This window comes from Nerophis lumbriciformis, linkage group LG19 (genome assembly GCF_033978685.3).
Source record: "Nerophis lumbriciformis linkage group LG19, RoL_Nlum_v2.1, whole genome shotgun sequence".
In the NCBI taxonomy this organism is placed as follows: domain Eukaryota; kingdom Metazoa; phylum Chordata; class Actinopteri; order Syngnathiformes; family Syngnathidae; genus Nerophis; species Nerophis lumbriciformis.
In genome coordinates this window covers 37,954,125-37,967,791 of record NC_084566.2, presented here as the reverse complement: position 1 = coordinate 37,967,791, position 13,667 = coordinate 37,954,125, and the positions used below count along the sequence as shown (strand labels likewise).

At 40.8% G+C, this 13,667-nt stretch overlaps 1 protein-coding gene across 2 annotated transcripts in view; it reads right to left on the bottom strand.

The window, feature by feature from the left end:
- The window catches only part of LOC133618461 (dynein axonemal heavy chain 8-like), a 245,622-nt gene that overhangs the window by 63,854 nt on the left and 168,101 nt on the right, over nucleotides 1-13,667 (bottom strand). For both annotated transcript variants that reach the window (XM_061978829.2, XM_061978830.2), the window contains 3 exons: nucleotides 9,087-9,224; nucleotides 8,875-9,002; nucleotides 4,398-4,566 (listed from right to left, as the gene is read on the bottom strand). In XM_061978829.2, coding sequence (XP_061834813.1) covers nucleotides 4,398-4,566; nucleotides 8,875-9,002; nucleotides 9,087-9,224 — 435 coding nt within the window. The remainder of the gene's footprint in view (nucleotides 1-4,397; nucleotides 4,567-8,874; nucleotides 9,003-9,086; nucleotides 9,225-13,667) is intronic.

The following is a 13,667-nucleotide window of genomic DNA, read 5'->3' as shown; positions in this document are numbered from 1 at the left end:
AGTCGTCTCGTATCAGTGTTTGTTTCCAGAATCAGCCTGCTGACTGCCAAGGGCGAACATCGAGTACCGGGACTACGGCACAACTGTTGGAATAATTATGTATATATTATCACACAACTCTTAAGCTTAAGGGCCGTTGCTATAGTTATTATCAATTGTGCTGAAGTTGTACTTTTTCTATCTGTGCAAAGCCAGTCGTCTCGTATCAGTGTTTGTTTCCAGAATCAGCCTGCTGACTGCCAAGGGCGAACATCGAGTACCGGGACGCAAACAAAGCAGAGACAGGGCGATATCACGAGTGTCAGCCCATAGGCATTTCATTAATAGTCATATATTGTGTCTAACTGGGGCTGTTGAGATTAGCCCCTTCCCTCAGCGACAGTTTCAGTGATGTAACCAGGGACCTCCAAAATAAATAGAGGAAGCACGTGGGCAGGATTTTAGAGCGTAGTTTGGATCTGTTCAGCCCAAATGTCTCTCCTCATTGAGCCAAATTGAACTCTTTCTCTGCATGAATCCTTGCTTCTTGTCTGTTTAATAGATGTCATCAGTGTTCCCGTTTCCTGCTAAATTGAAACTTGTGAATGGATTGTTGGAATAATTGTTTGTAAGTTATCACAAAATAAACGTTGTATTATGAATGCTGTCTTTCGAGGCCTAACAAGAGGAAGAAGGCTCGTGAAACGCCACTGTGATTTCAACACGGACAGATGGCAGGATCTGCTCAACTCCCAGAGGAACTCTCTTTGAAGTGTTAAACGAACTCTCTCTGAAGTATTTCACAAACTCTCTTCCAACTGTTTGGTGACCGAGGTCAACGCTGTTTACGACCCGCTGCCCTCTTGAAGTCACTGTGGTCAGGAGACGGGAGGGGTTATCCATTGTCCTCCAACACCTGCCCCAGCTGGATCCAGGAAGAGCCCAAGCCCGAGAAATCCTCTTCTTGGACTTCAAAGCGACCGAAAACAATGACTGTTTTACATACCTCCCCATTCCTGCTGAGACATGTGTTGGTGCGTGAACATTGAATATTGTAATAAAGAGGAGACGAAAACCTTCTTCGTCAGAGCGTGCTAAGACACTGTAAGAGGTTACAGGTCGACGCCGTCTCTCCTCAATTGAGTCCAAATTGAATTCTGTCTCTGTTTGATTCCTTGCCTTTTGTCTTGTTTAATAGATATCACAGTGTTTGAACGTGACAGGATACTCACTTTGGAATGACAAGTGAGTATCCCATCACAGTCTTGTTAACATCAGGCTATTTAGATACGCTACTGTCAACAACTTGTGATCTGATTGGCTATCGCAACTGTCTATCAACTCTATGTGTTCTGGAATTCATCCGCTAACGGTCCCGATGAGTATCCAATCACAGGAGGCGTAAACGTCACGTTCAACTCTTCCGCGATGCTACAATATACGTAGATGGAGCTAACTGTTTTAATGACATTCAGGCTTTACTTCAATCAATAACGGAGCAGCATCTCCTCATCCGGAAACCAAAACAAGGCCGGAAATGTGTCCCGTGAAAAACTGTCCGACCGGAACTCTCTAAAAACTAAAGTTCCTTGGGTGAATAATGTAAACTCACTACACCGGTATGTTTTAGCGCTTTCATGGCGAGTTTCCTGACAAATATAAGTAAGAACTTTACACTACCGTATTTTCCGCACTATTAGCCGCACCTAAAAACCACAAATTTACTCAAAAGCTGACGGTGCGGCTTATAACCCGGTGCGCTTTATATATGGATTAATATTAAGATTCATTTTCATAAAGTTTAGGTCTCGCAACTACGGTAAACAGCCGCCATCTTTTTTCCCCGTAGAAGAGGAAGTGCTTCTTCTTCTACGCCAAGCAACCGCCAAGGTAAGCACCCGCCCCCATAGAACAGGAAGCGCTTCTTCTTCTACTGTAAGCAACCACCCGCCCCCGTAGAAGAAGAAGAAGCGCGCGGATATTACGTTTAATTTCCTTTGTGTGTTTACATCTGTAAAGACCACAAAATGGCTCCTACTAAGCGACAGGTTTCCGGTTCATGAAAAGACGCAATCTCTCCATCCGCACACGGACTACTATTTCACAGCAACTGCCTAAAGACTTTCAAGAAAAGCTGGCTACTTTCCGTGCATATTGTAAAAACAAGATAGCTGAAAAAAAGATCCGGCCAGAGAACATTATCAACATGGACGAGGTTCCACTGACTTTTGATATTCCTGTGAACCGCACTGTGGATACAACGGGAGCACGTACGGTGAATATTCGCACCACAGGGAATGAGAAGTCATCCTTCACTGTGGTTCTAGCTTGCCATGCTAATGGCCAGAAACTTCCACCCATGGTGATAATCAAAAGGAAGACCTTGCCAAAAGAGAACTTTCCAGCCGGCGTCATCATAAAAGCTAACTCGAAGGGATGGATGGATAAAGAAAAGATGAGCGAGTGGTTAAGGTAAGTTTACGCGAAGAGGCCGGGTGGCTTTTTTCACGCAGCTCCGTCCATGTTGATATACGACTCCATGCGCGCCCACATCACGCTGGTTTTTAATATATTATTAAAGTTTGACTGACCTATCTGACTGTTTTTTTGACATTCCCTTTAGCGCAGTTAGATGCGGCTTATAACACGGGGCGGCTTATAGGTGGACAAAGTTTTGAAATATGCCGTTCATTGAAGGCGCGGCTTATAACCCAGGGCGGCTTATGGTGCGGAAAATACGGTACTTTATATTAGAAATGGCAACAGCCGAGGATGAATGTCACATAACAAGAAGATAGAGAAAAAGAAGAAGCTTAACGACTACGGTGTCGGCACGGACTACATAGGCCGATGCGCGCTAATTTTTCAGGATTTATGCAGATCCCAAATATAGATCAGCAGGCACCAGAAGGTAAGGAAAGTTGCTTCTGTATAATATTGCGAAATAAAACGCCAGATAATATGTCTTACCTTATACACACACCATAATAATACTTGTATGTTTAATGCGCTGACAATCCATCAAGCGGTGTGGCTTCATAGCTTACCAAAGTTGTACTAAAACATTTTGATAGATTTTTGAGCGCCGTGTGTAATATTATATAATTTCAATTGAACATACAAAATATTGGTGTTGTTTACTTGAGTCATATTGCTATCATATTGCAGTCTACATGTATCTCTTATGTTTGACTGCCAACTACTGGTCACACTTTTCATTACACCATGTACCAAGTAAAATTGCTTCGAGGTCGGTAAGCAAAACCAGAATTATTCTGTACATTAGGCCAGTGTTTTTCAACCTTTTTTGAGCCAAGGCACATTTTTTGCGTTGAAAAAATGCGGAGGCACACCACCAGCAGACATCATTAAAAAAGGAGACTCAGTTAACAGTAAAGAGTCGTCGCAATTGTTGGATATGACTTTAAAGCATAACCAAGCACGCATCACTATAGCTCTTGTCTCAAAGTAGGTGTACTGTCACATCACACCCTGACTTATTTGGAGTTTTTGCTGTTTTCCTGTGTGTAGTGTTTTACTTCTTGTCTTGCGCTCCTATTTTGGTGGCTTTTTCTCTTTTTTTGGTATTTTCCTGTAGCAGTTTCATGTTTTCCTTTGAGCGATATTTCCCGCATCAACTTTGTTTTAGCAATCAAGAATATTTCAGTTGTTTTTATCCTTCTTTGTGGGGACATTGTTGATTGTCATGTCATGTTCGGATGGACTTTGTGGACGCCGTCTTTGCTCCACAGTAAGTCTTTGCTGTCGTCCAGCATTCTTTCTTTGTTTACTTTGTAGCCAGTTCAATTTTAGTTTTGTTCCGCATAGCCTTCCCTAAGCTTCAATGCCTTTTCTTAGGGGCACTCACCTTTTGTTTATTTTTGGTTTAAGCATTTGACACCTTTTTTACCTGCACACTGCCTCCCGCTGTTTCCGACATCTACAAAGCAATTAGCTACCTGCTGCCACCTACTGATATGGAAGAGTATTACACGGTTACTCTGCCGAGCTCTAGACAGCACCGACACTCAACAACAACACATCATTTGCAGACTATAATTACTGCTTTGCAAAAAATATTTTTAACCCAAATAGGTGAAATTAGATCATCTCCCACGGCACACCAGACTGTATCTCACGGCACACTAGTGTGAAAAACACTGCATTAGGCTCAACGGGTTTTAAGGCTCACTGTCGAGTTTTGAGAAAAAAAAATATTTTAAGTGCGCCTTATAGTCCGGAAAATATGGTACGCTACTGCCTGGTGCGGAAAAATTACCTAGCATGTCTGAAACCACCGATGAATTGGATTTGCCTTAACGATTCGGTTTTCCCACAATTCGTTCTTTGATATTTTGGTGGGGATTATTAACCAAAACTGAGGTGCGGCTACTGTACATTAGGTTTTGTGTTCTTACTGTAGGAGCATCCACCAAGGCAGAGATCAGGTTCAGGTTTTCCGTGAAGGGGATACTATTGGTCAGGAGTTCATTCTTCCACATGTCCAACAACATGTCGCGGAAATTCTGGTTGAAAGGGCCGCAGTAGGACAGGAAGCCGGTGAGCTGTAGGACGTCACCCACTAGCCTATCATTGGAAACACAAGCATCTGACAATCACGACTCCACAGAAGGTCTCTTAAATGTGTTCACATACATTTACAGTAGACCCTCCGAAGTAAAAAAAAACATCCATGTTTTAATGTAAGCACCATTTTGCTACAAAGGGCATTATTAATATTGTGTTATTGTGATGTGTAATAATATAACATGAAGACATTTAATTCAATTTCAAGGAATATAATAGTGCAGTATAAAGGAAACAGTTATGGTGTAATTAGCACTGTACTTTAATTTGAAGGTTTGCGACTTCCGCCTGTATGTGAGCGGAACAGGAAATTATATTTTATGCCATACTTGCCAACCTTGAGACCTCCGATTTCGGGAGGTGGGGGTGGGGGGTGGTCGGGGGTGGGGCAGGGCGTGGTTGGGGGCGTGGTTAAGAGGGGAGGAGTATATTGACAGCTAGAATTCACCAAGTCAAGTATTTCATACATATATATATATATCTATATATATATATATGTATATATATACATATATATATATACATATATATATACACAGGTAAAAGCCAGTAAATTAGAATATTTTGAAAAACTTGATTTATTTCAGTAATTGCATTCACAAGGTGTAACTTGTACATTATATTTATTCATTGCACACAGACTGATGCATTCAAATGTTTATTTCATTTAATTTTGATGATTTGAAGTGGCAACAAATGAAAATCCAAAATTCCGTGTGTCACAAAATTAGAATATTACTTAAGGCTAATACAAAAAAGGGATTTTTAGAAATGTTGGCCAACTGAAAAGTATGAAAATGAAAAATATGAGCATGTACAATACTCAATACTTGGTTGGAGCTCCTTTTGCCTCAATTACTGCGTTAATGCGGCGTGGCATGGAGTCGATGAGTTTCTGGCACTGCTCAGGTGTTATGAGAGCCCAGGTTGCTCTGATAGTGGCCTTCAACTCTTCTGCGTTTTTGGGTCTGGCATTCTGCATCTTCCTTTTCACAATACCCCACAGATTTTCTATGGGGCTAAGGTCAGGGGAGTTGGCGGGCCAATTTAGAACAGAAATACCATGGTCCGTAAACCAGGCACGGGTAGATTTTGCGCTGTGTGCAGGCACCAAGTCCTGTTGGAACTTGAAATCTCCATCCTCATAGAGCAGGTCAGCAGCAGGAAGCATGAAGTGCTCTAAAACTTGCTGGAAGACGGCTGCATTGACCCTGGATCTCAGGAAACAGAGTGGACCGACACCAGCAGATGACATGGTACCCCAAACCATCACCCAACCATGCAAATTTTGAATTTCCTTTGGAAATCGAGGTCCCAGAGTCTGGAGGAAGACAGGAGAGGCACAGGATCCATGTTGCCTGAAGTCTAGTGTAAAGTTTCCACCATCAGTGATGGTTTGGGGTGCCATGTCATCTGCTGGTGTCGGTCCACTCTGTTTCCTGAGATCCAGGGTCAACGCAGCCGTCTACCAGCAAGTTTTAGAGCACTTCATACTTCCTGCTGCTGACCTGCTCTATGGAGATGGAGATTTCAAGTTCCAACAGGACTTGGCGCCTGCACACAGCGCAAAATCTACCCGTGCCTGGTTTACGGACCATGGTATTTCTGTTCTAAATTGGCCCGCCAACTCCCCTGACCTTAGCCCCATAAAAAATCTGTGGGGTATTGTGAAAAGGAAGATGCAGAATGCCAGACCCAAAAACGCAGAAGAGTTGAAGGCCACTATCAGAGCAACCTGGGCTCTCATAACACCTGAGCAGTGCCAGAAACTCATCGACTCCATGCCACGCCGCATTAAATCAAATCAAATCAAATCAACTTTATTACGCAGTAATTGAGGCAAAAGGAGCTCCAACCAAGTATTGAGTATTGTACATGCTCATATTTTTCATTTTCATACTTTTCAGTTGGCCAACATTTCTAAAAATCCCTTTTTTGTATTAGCCTTAAGTAATATTCTAATTTTGTGACACACGGAATTTTGGATTTTCATTTGTTGCCACTTCAAATCATCAAAATTAAATGAAATAAACATTTGAATGCATCAGTCTGTGTGCAATGAATAAATATAATGTACAAGTTACACCTTTTGAATGCAATTACTAAAATAAAAAAAGTTTTTCAAAATATTCTAATTTACTGGCTTTTACCTGTATGTTTTATGCCGACTCAACGAGTAACACCCATTCCTCTGTCATCGCATCTGAAGTGGGTTTCTTGGATTTATACTTCATAGACAGGAAGTAAGTAACCAGTCGAAATCATTCTAAATTCAAAATGTTTTTTGCCACAGCAAACAATACACTGTAAAGCGAGTCAGTCGGTTCCAGGGTCAATCTGTGCCCATCAAGGATGCTTTACTAACTGTACAGGAATTGTTTTGAGTAATATATGTTGCAATTAACTATGCAATACAACTAAAATGCAGTAATGTAGAGCAGTGTTTTTCAACATTTTTTGCGTTGAAAAAATGCGGAGGCACACGACCAGCAGAAATAATTAAAAAAACGACACTCAGTTGACAGTAAAAAGTAGTTGTCACAATTGTTGGATATGACTTTAAATCATAACCGAGCATGCATCACTATAGCTCTTGTCTCAAAGTACCGTATTTTTCGGACTATAAGTCGCAGTTTTTTTCATAGTTTGGCCGGGGGTGCGACTTATACTCAGGAGCGACTTATGTTTTTCCTTGCCCTTATGTGGGCTTTGTACCGAGGATGTCGTTGTGGCTTTGTGCAGCCCTTTGAGACACTTGTGATTTAGGGCTATATAAATAAACATTGATTGATTGATTGATGTGTGAAATGATTAACACGTTAGCGTAAAATATCAAATAATATTATTGATCTCATTCACGTAAGAGACTAGACGTATAAGATTTCATGGGATTTAGCGATTAGGAGTGACAGATTGTTTGGTAAACGTATAGCATGTTCTATATGTTATAGTTATTTGAATGACTCTTACCATAATATGTTACGTTAACATACCAGTTGGTTATTTATGCCTCATATAACGTACACTTATTCAGCCTGTTGTTCACTATTCTTGATTTATTTTAAATTGCCTTTCAAATGTCTATTCTTGGCATACTTGCCAACCTTGAGACCTCCGATTTCGGGAGGTGGGGGGTGGGGGCGTGGTCGGGGGTGGGGCGGGGCGTGGTTGGGGGCGTGGTTAAGAGGGGAGGAGTATATTGACAGCCGGAATTCACCAAGTGAAGTATTTCATACATATATATATATATATATATATATATATATATATATCTATATATATATATATATATATATATATATATCATCAGGAGATGATTGAGGGTACCCCCCCTCATGAAACAGGCCTGTAGAGATGAAATAGTCTTGTGATTTTTTTTCCCACACATACATATATATATATATATATATATATATATACATATATATATATATATATATATATATATATATATACAGTTTTGTTTGCATATTTTCAGGATATATATATATATATATATATATATATATATATATATATATATACACATATGTACAGTTTTGTTTGCATATTTTCAGGATATATATATATATATATATATCCTGAAAATATGCAAACAAAACTGTGTTTAGATAATTGATACTTCAAACTTGCATAAACAAATATTAAGGAATATAACATAACTTGGCTTCAGAGAGCTTCAAAATGTAATGAATAAAATGCTAAAGTTGTTGATAAACAAGCAATTATTTTAATAATTAAATATGGTCATTTTAAATTAATTATTTCAAATATGTTGATTTTAATGTATAATTCTATGGCTGGATGTAATAAGGAGTCAGAAAAAATACAAATAAAAATACAATTAATTTTTAGCAAAATATAGTAAAAATGTATTTATATATTTATTTTTTTTATTAAATAAATATATTTATTTTTAGATAAGATAAACATAATAATACAATTTATCTCTAGTCTGGATGATTTAGTTCTTGTCACCCTGTCGTCCTCCCGTCAATCGGGAGATTTTCGGGAGAATATTTGTCCCGGGAGGTTTTAGGGAGAGGCGCTGAATTTCGGGAGTCTCCCGGAAAATTCGGGAGGGTTGGCAAGTATGATTCTTGGTGTTGGCTTTTATCAAATACATTTCCCCCTAATATGTGACTTATACTCCAGTGCGACTTATATGTTTTTTTCCCTTCTTTATTATGCATTTTCGTCCGGTGTGTGACCTATACCCCGAAAAATACGGTAATCTTACTAGACAATTATATTTAAAATCCAAATTGCTTCACTTCCTAGGTTTCAGTGTCAACATTTCACTATTACCTTTTGATCTGCGATTTAAATTCTTTACTCTGCTGAGTCCACCGCACCCTCTCGTTACTCAGCCCGCCGATAAGGTCGGAGGCGGCCTGCATTTTATTTTTGCACATCTGTGAGCGATCCAAAAGTTCCTGGAGGACACTGACAAGTTAGCTAACCGCACTTTCACGTTACTTAACTGTCAAGTGTCTGACAGTTTAACAATACTGACATACCTGCTTTTCCTTCATAGCGGCGTCGGCCTTCGCCTGGACTATTGCGAGCTCCGCCTCCTTCTCCGCCAGGGTGGCCTGGGCAGCCGCTTGCTCACCGCTGGCCTTTTTGTAGCGCACTTCCTGAACCGCCAGATTAGCCTATAGCAACAAACAACAGACACAGTAAATGATGCCACTATTCAGTAGGGATGTCCCGATCCGATATTTGGATCGGATCGGCTGCCGATATTTGCCAAAAATTGCGTATCGGCAAGGCATGGGAAAATGCCGATCCAGATCCAGTTTAAAAATAAACTCCGGTCCGTGTTTTCCAACGCACCGATTTAAATAATACATTCCACTTTTCTGCTGCGCCGTAATTTCCGTTCCGCATTTTCCAGCACACCTTCAACACATCCACAATTCTCACGCAGTTGCTTTTAGCTGCTGGCATTACACGACAGGCTCTTCTCACTCTTTCCTGTGTCTCCCTCTCACAGACAGCGAGCGCACCTTCTTACATACGTCACATACTGTCACGTCATACGTCACATACGTATACGTCCTCTCCCAGCAGAGAGCGAAGTAGCGGCATGGCTAACGTTAGCTGTGATGCTAGCGCAGCCGCTAAGGTGCGCGCCTGCTCAAGCGTCCTCTGCGCACGGCAAATCTATGCCACGCACAAAATCAAATAAAAAAATAAGCGCATAACAATTTTCGACACACGGACACGACAGAGAAAACAGTTTTCGTCATCATTGTTCAAATATTGTGACGTCTGTCGAGACGCTTATATCCATTCGGTGCCACACGTCCACACCATCAAAATGGCAAAAATTTCCACATCAACACCGTATGAAAAAATTAGTGATTTTTTTAGTTGTGATTTCCTTCTCTGCATGAAAGTTTAAAAGTAGCATATATTAATGCAGTATGAAGAAGAATGTTTTAATGTAGACATGCAAGCCTTGAAAGAACATTTTGAAAATCCTGCAAATGGGTGCATTTCTACCCTATATTTTAACTTTAGATTTATTCTCATATCAAACTCTTTTGGCTGTCTTTTTGACACTTACATCCGGCGCCCCCCTCCACACCCTGGATTATAAATAATGTAAATAATTCAATGTGATTATCTTGTGTGATGACTGTATTATGATGATAGTATATATCTGATAGTATATATCTGTATCATGAATCAATTTAAGTGGACCCCGACTTAAACAAGTTGAAAAACGTATTCGGGTGTTACCATTTAGTGGTCAATTGTACGGAATATGTACTTCACTGTGCAACCTACTAATAAAAGTCTCAATCAATCAATCAAAACACATAGAATCATCATACTGCTGTGATTATATGCATCAAGTGTTCATTCAAGGCTAAGGCAAAATATCGAGATATATATTGTGTATCGCAATATGGCCTTAAAATATCGCAATATTAAAAAAAGGCCATATCGCCCAGCCCTAGTTCAATGATGCCATTTCTGTTTGTCATGTATAATTTTGTCTATTTTGTGTTTATCCTTGAATAAACAGGTCAGTTTCTTGTTACCAACCATTGTGTATTATTCAAACTCCCCTAATTCAGCTGGCTAGTTGTTTTCAAGAGTACTAAAACCCTTTTCAACATGATTCTGACAACTAAGTAGGCTAAATAACTTTAAACTTTAATACATGCTCGGATAGGCCAGTATCGGTCAGTATCGGTATCGGTCGGTATCGGTATCGGATCGGAAATGCAAAAACAATATCGGTATCGGATCGGAAGTGCAAAAACCTGGATCGGGACATCCCTACTATTCAGCTAATATTATTGGAGACAAAGGTCTTAACTCATTCTCCTTCTATGCCACATCAATATGGAATGTACTCCCAACAGGTGTAAAAGGGAGTGCATCTCTATCCTCCTTCAAAACCGCACTAAAAGAACACCTCCAGGCAACTTCAACCCTAAACTAACACCCTCCCCCTTCCACATCCCACCTCCCCGGATTGTAAATAATCAAATGTAAATAATCAAATGTAGATACTTGTTCTTATGCTTTCTGATCTCTCTCTCTATGTCCACTACTTGCTGTACATATCCTACCAAGTCAGACCTACACTGTTTCAATGTCCATTTCCCTGATGATGCAATTGTTGATGACTGAAGTGCTGATATCAACCAAACCTAACCCCTCCACATCCCACACCCTGGATTGTAAATAATGTAAATAATTCAATGTATATACTCTGATGATTAACTTGTGTGATGACTGTATTATGATGATAGTATCTGTACTAGAGATGCGCAGATAGGCAATTATTTCATCCGCAACCGCATCAGAAAGTCGTCAACCATCCGCCATCCACCCGATGTAACATTTGATCAGAACCGCATCCGCCCGCACCCGCCCGTTGTTATATATCTAATATAGACGATGCAAGGCATTAGTGAGGTTATAAAGCTTTTGCCTGTTAAAGAAAGGAGACTGATCCAATGCAGTGCAGACATTCGCGTGCCACGCTGTCACGACCCAGACGCACACCAGTGCGCAATCATATGGGAGCCGCGCTGAGCGCACCTCCAAGCGCGTCTCGCTGCCGGCGACGGCCGCGTATGAGCCCGACGCTCCAGCGCCATCCATTTTCAGGGCTAGTTGATTCGGCAGGTGGGTTGTTACACACTCCTTAGCGAGTTCCGACTTCCATGGCCACCGTCCAGCTGCTGTCTATATCAACCAGGGTGAGCCCCACCCCTTTCGTGAGCGCACTGCGCGCGGAGTGACCCCCGTTACGCGCCCCCGGCAATGGGGGTGGCGGGCAGGTAAGCTGCGCGGGCGGAGCGCGCGGAGTGACCCCTGTTACGAGCCCCCGGCCACGGGGGTGGCGGGCAGGTAAGCTGCTTACCTGCTGCGCGTGACGCCGGCCGCGGCGAAGGCGGACGAGGCGGGGTGTCGGTGCGGTGGGCGCGGTGGTGACCCTGGACGTGCGTCGGGCCCTTCTCGCGGATCGCCTCAGCTACGGCTCCCGGTGGGGCCCTCTCGGGGGAAGGGGCCTCGGTCCCGGACCCCGGCGAGGCGTCCCTTCTCCGCTCCGTAAAAGTGTCCATCTCTTCTTTTTTTTTTCTTCTGTTGTGGCATATGCTGCAGGTGCCTGCTCGTTTTTCGTATGTGGGTAACAACATTTAACTATGTATATATATTTCCGAATTGGTTTAACTGCCACCCGCCTGAATCTATTTAAAATCTAATTTTTTTTTATTTCAACCACCCGACCCGACCCGCGGATAAAATCTAATTTTTTTTAATTTCATCCGCCCGATCCGCGGATAATCCGCGGACTCCGCGGTTGTGCCCGCAAACCGCGCATCTCTAATCTGTACCATGAATTGATTTAAGTGGACACCGACTTAAACAAGTTGAAAAACTTATTGGGGTGTTACCATTTAGTGGTCAATTGTACGGAATATGTACTGCACTGTGCAATCTACTAATACAAGTTTGAATCAATCAATCAACACTTGTATTTGTTTCTGTATATTTGTCCATCCTAAAAGCCTGACAAAAAGGGCGGAAACTCAAAGTTCCAGAATGCACTCTAAAATGTTACCATGTTTATTTCTATAACTTATTTGTAGTCTTATCATCCTGTCTGTTAATAAAATGCATGTTAGCTAGTTATCATCTCAACAAGGAAGCACATTGTGAAAGACAAAAGCCATATGGTAAAGCTCTCTATTATAAAAGTTAAGGTGTTTTAGTAATGGAATGTACTGCACTTTTCTTCTTTTTTTTTTTAGAATTTTGCTTACCGTTCACAATCATTATGAAAGACATGACAGGTGTATTTTTTTTTAAATAAACGTAAATACAGCTGAGCCAATGGGAGGTCCTCTTTTCCGCCCATAAAACCCAATAAAAAAGCATCCAAAAACTCAATTTACGTTTCTATAAGTGATATTGTTATTATAAGCAATAATGCAGACAAACTATTTAGAACGATACAGTGATCACGAGCTTGAGTGCCTATGTTGACATGATCGACGTATCAGCTGCTTTCTCACTTTCTTGCTCGTCAAACCTTATTGTAGATCGTAGCACAAACATTTTATCGTTGCTACCTGAGCAAAGTGTTTTGTTTACTTGCTTTCTTATTTTCCTAAAGTTTATAGGTTGCAATGCACTGAAGTTGTTCGTACTACAATTTGCTCATAATTCATGTATGTACATATGTGTACTTTATGTATTTATTTATTCATTGTTCAGTTACAGAGAACAAGGAAATGGGTTAAAATTGCTCTGGTATGAAAAGGGGTAGGATTAAATGAGCCCCGCTTCTTCCTACTCCTTTTCGGACGTGCTGCAATGAAACAACTGGTAATATATGATGCACTTAAATTGTATCGTAGGCATGTTCGAAATAAACGGAAACAGAACTGAACCGAATATATACATATACAAATATATATACATACATACATACATTATATTATACATATATATATATATATATATATATATATATATATATATATATATATATATATATATATATATATATATATATATACTAGAGATGCGCGGATAGGCAATTATTTCATCCGCAACCGCGTCAG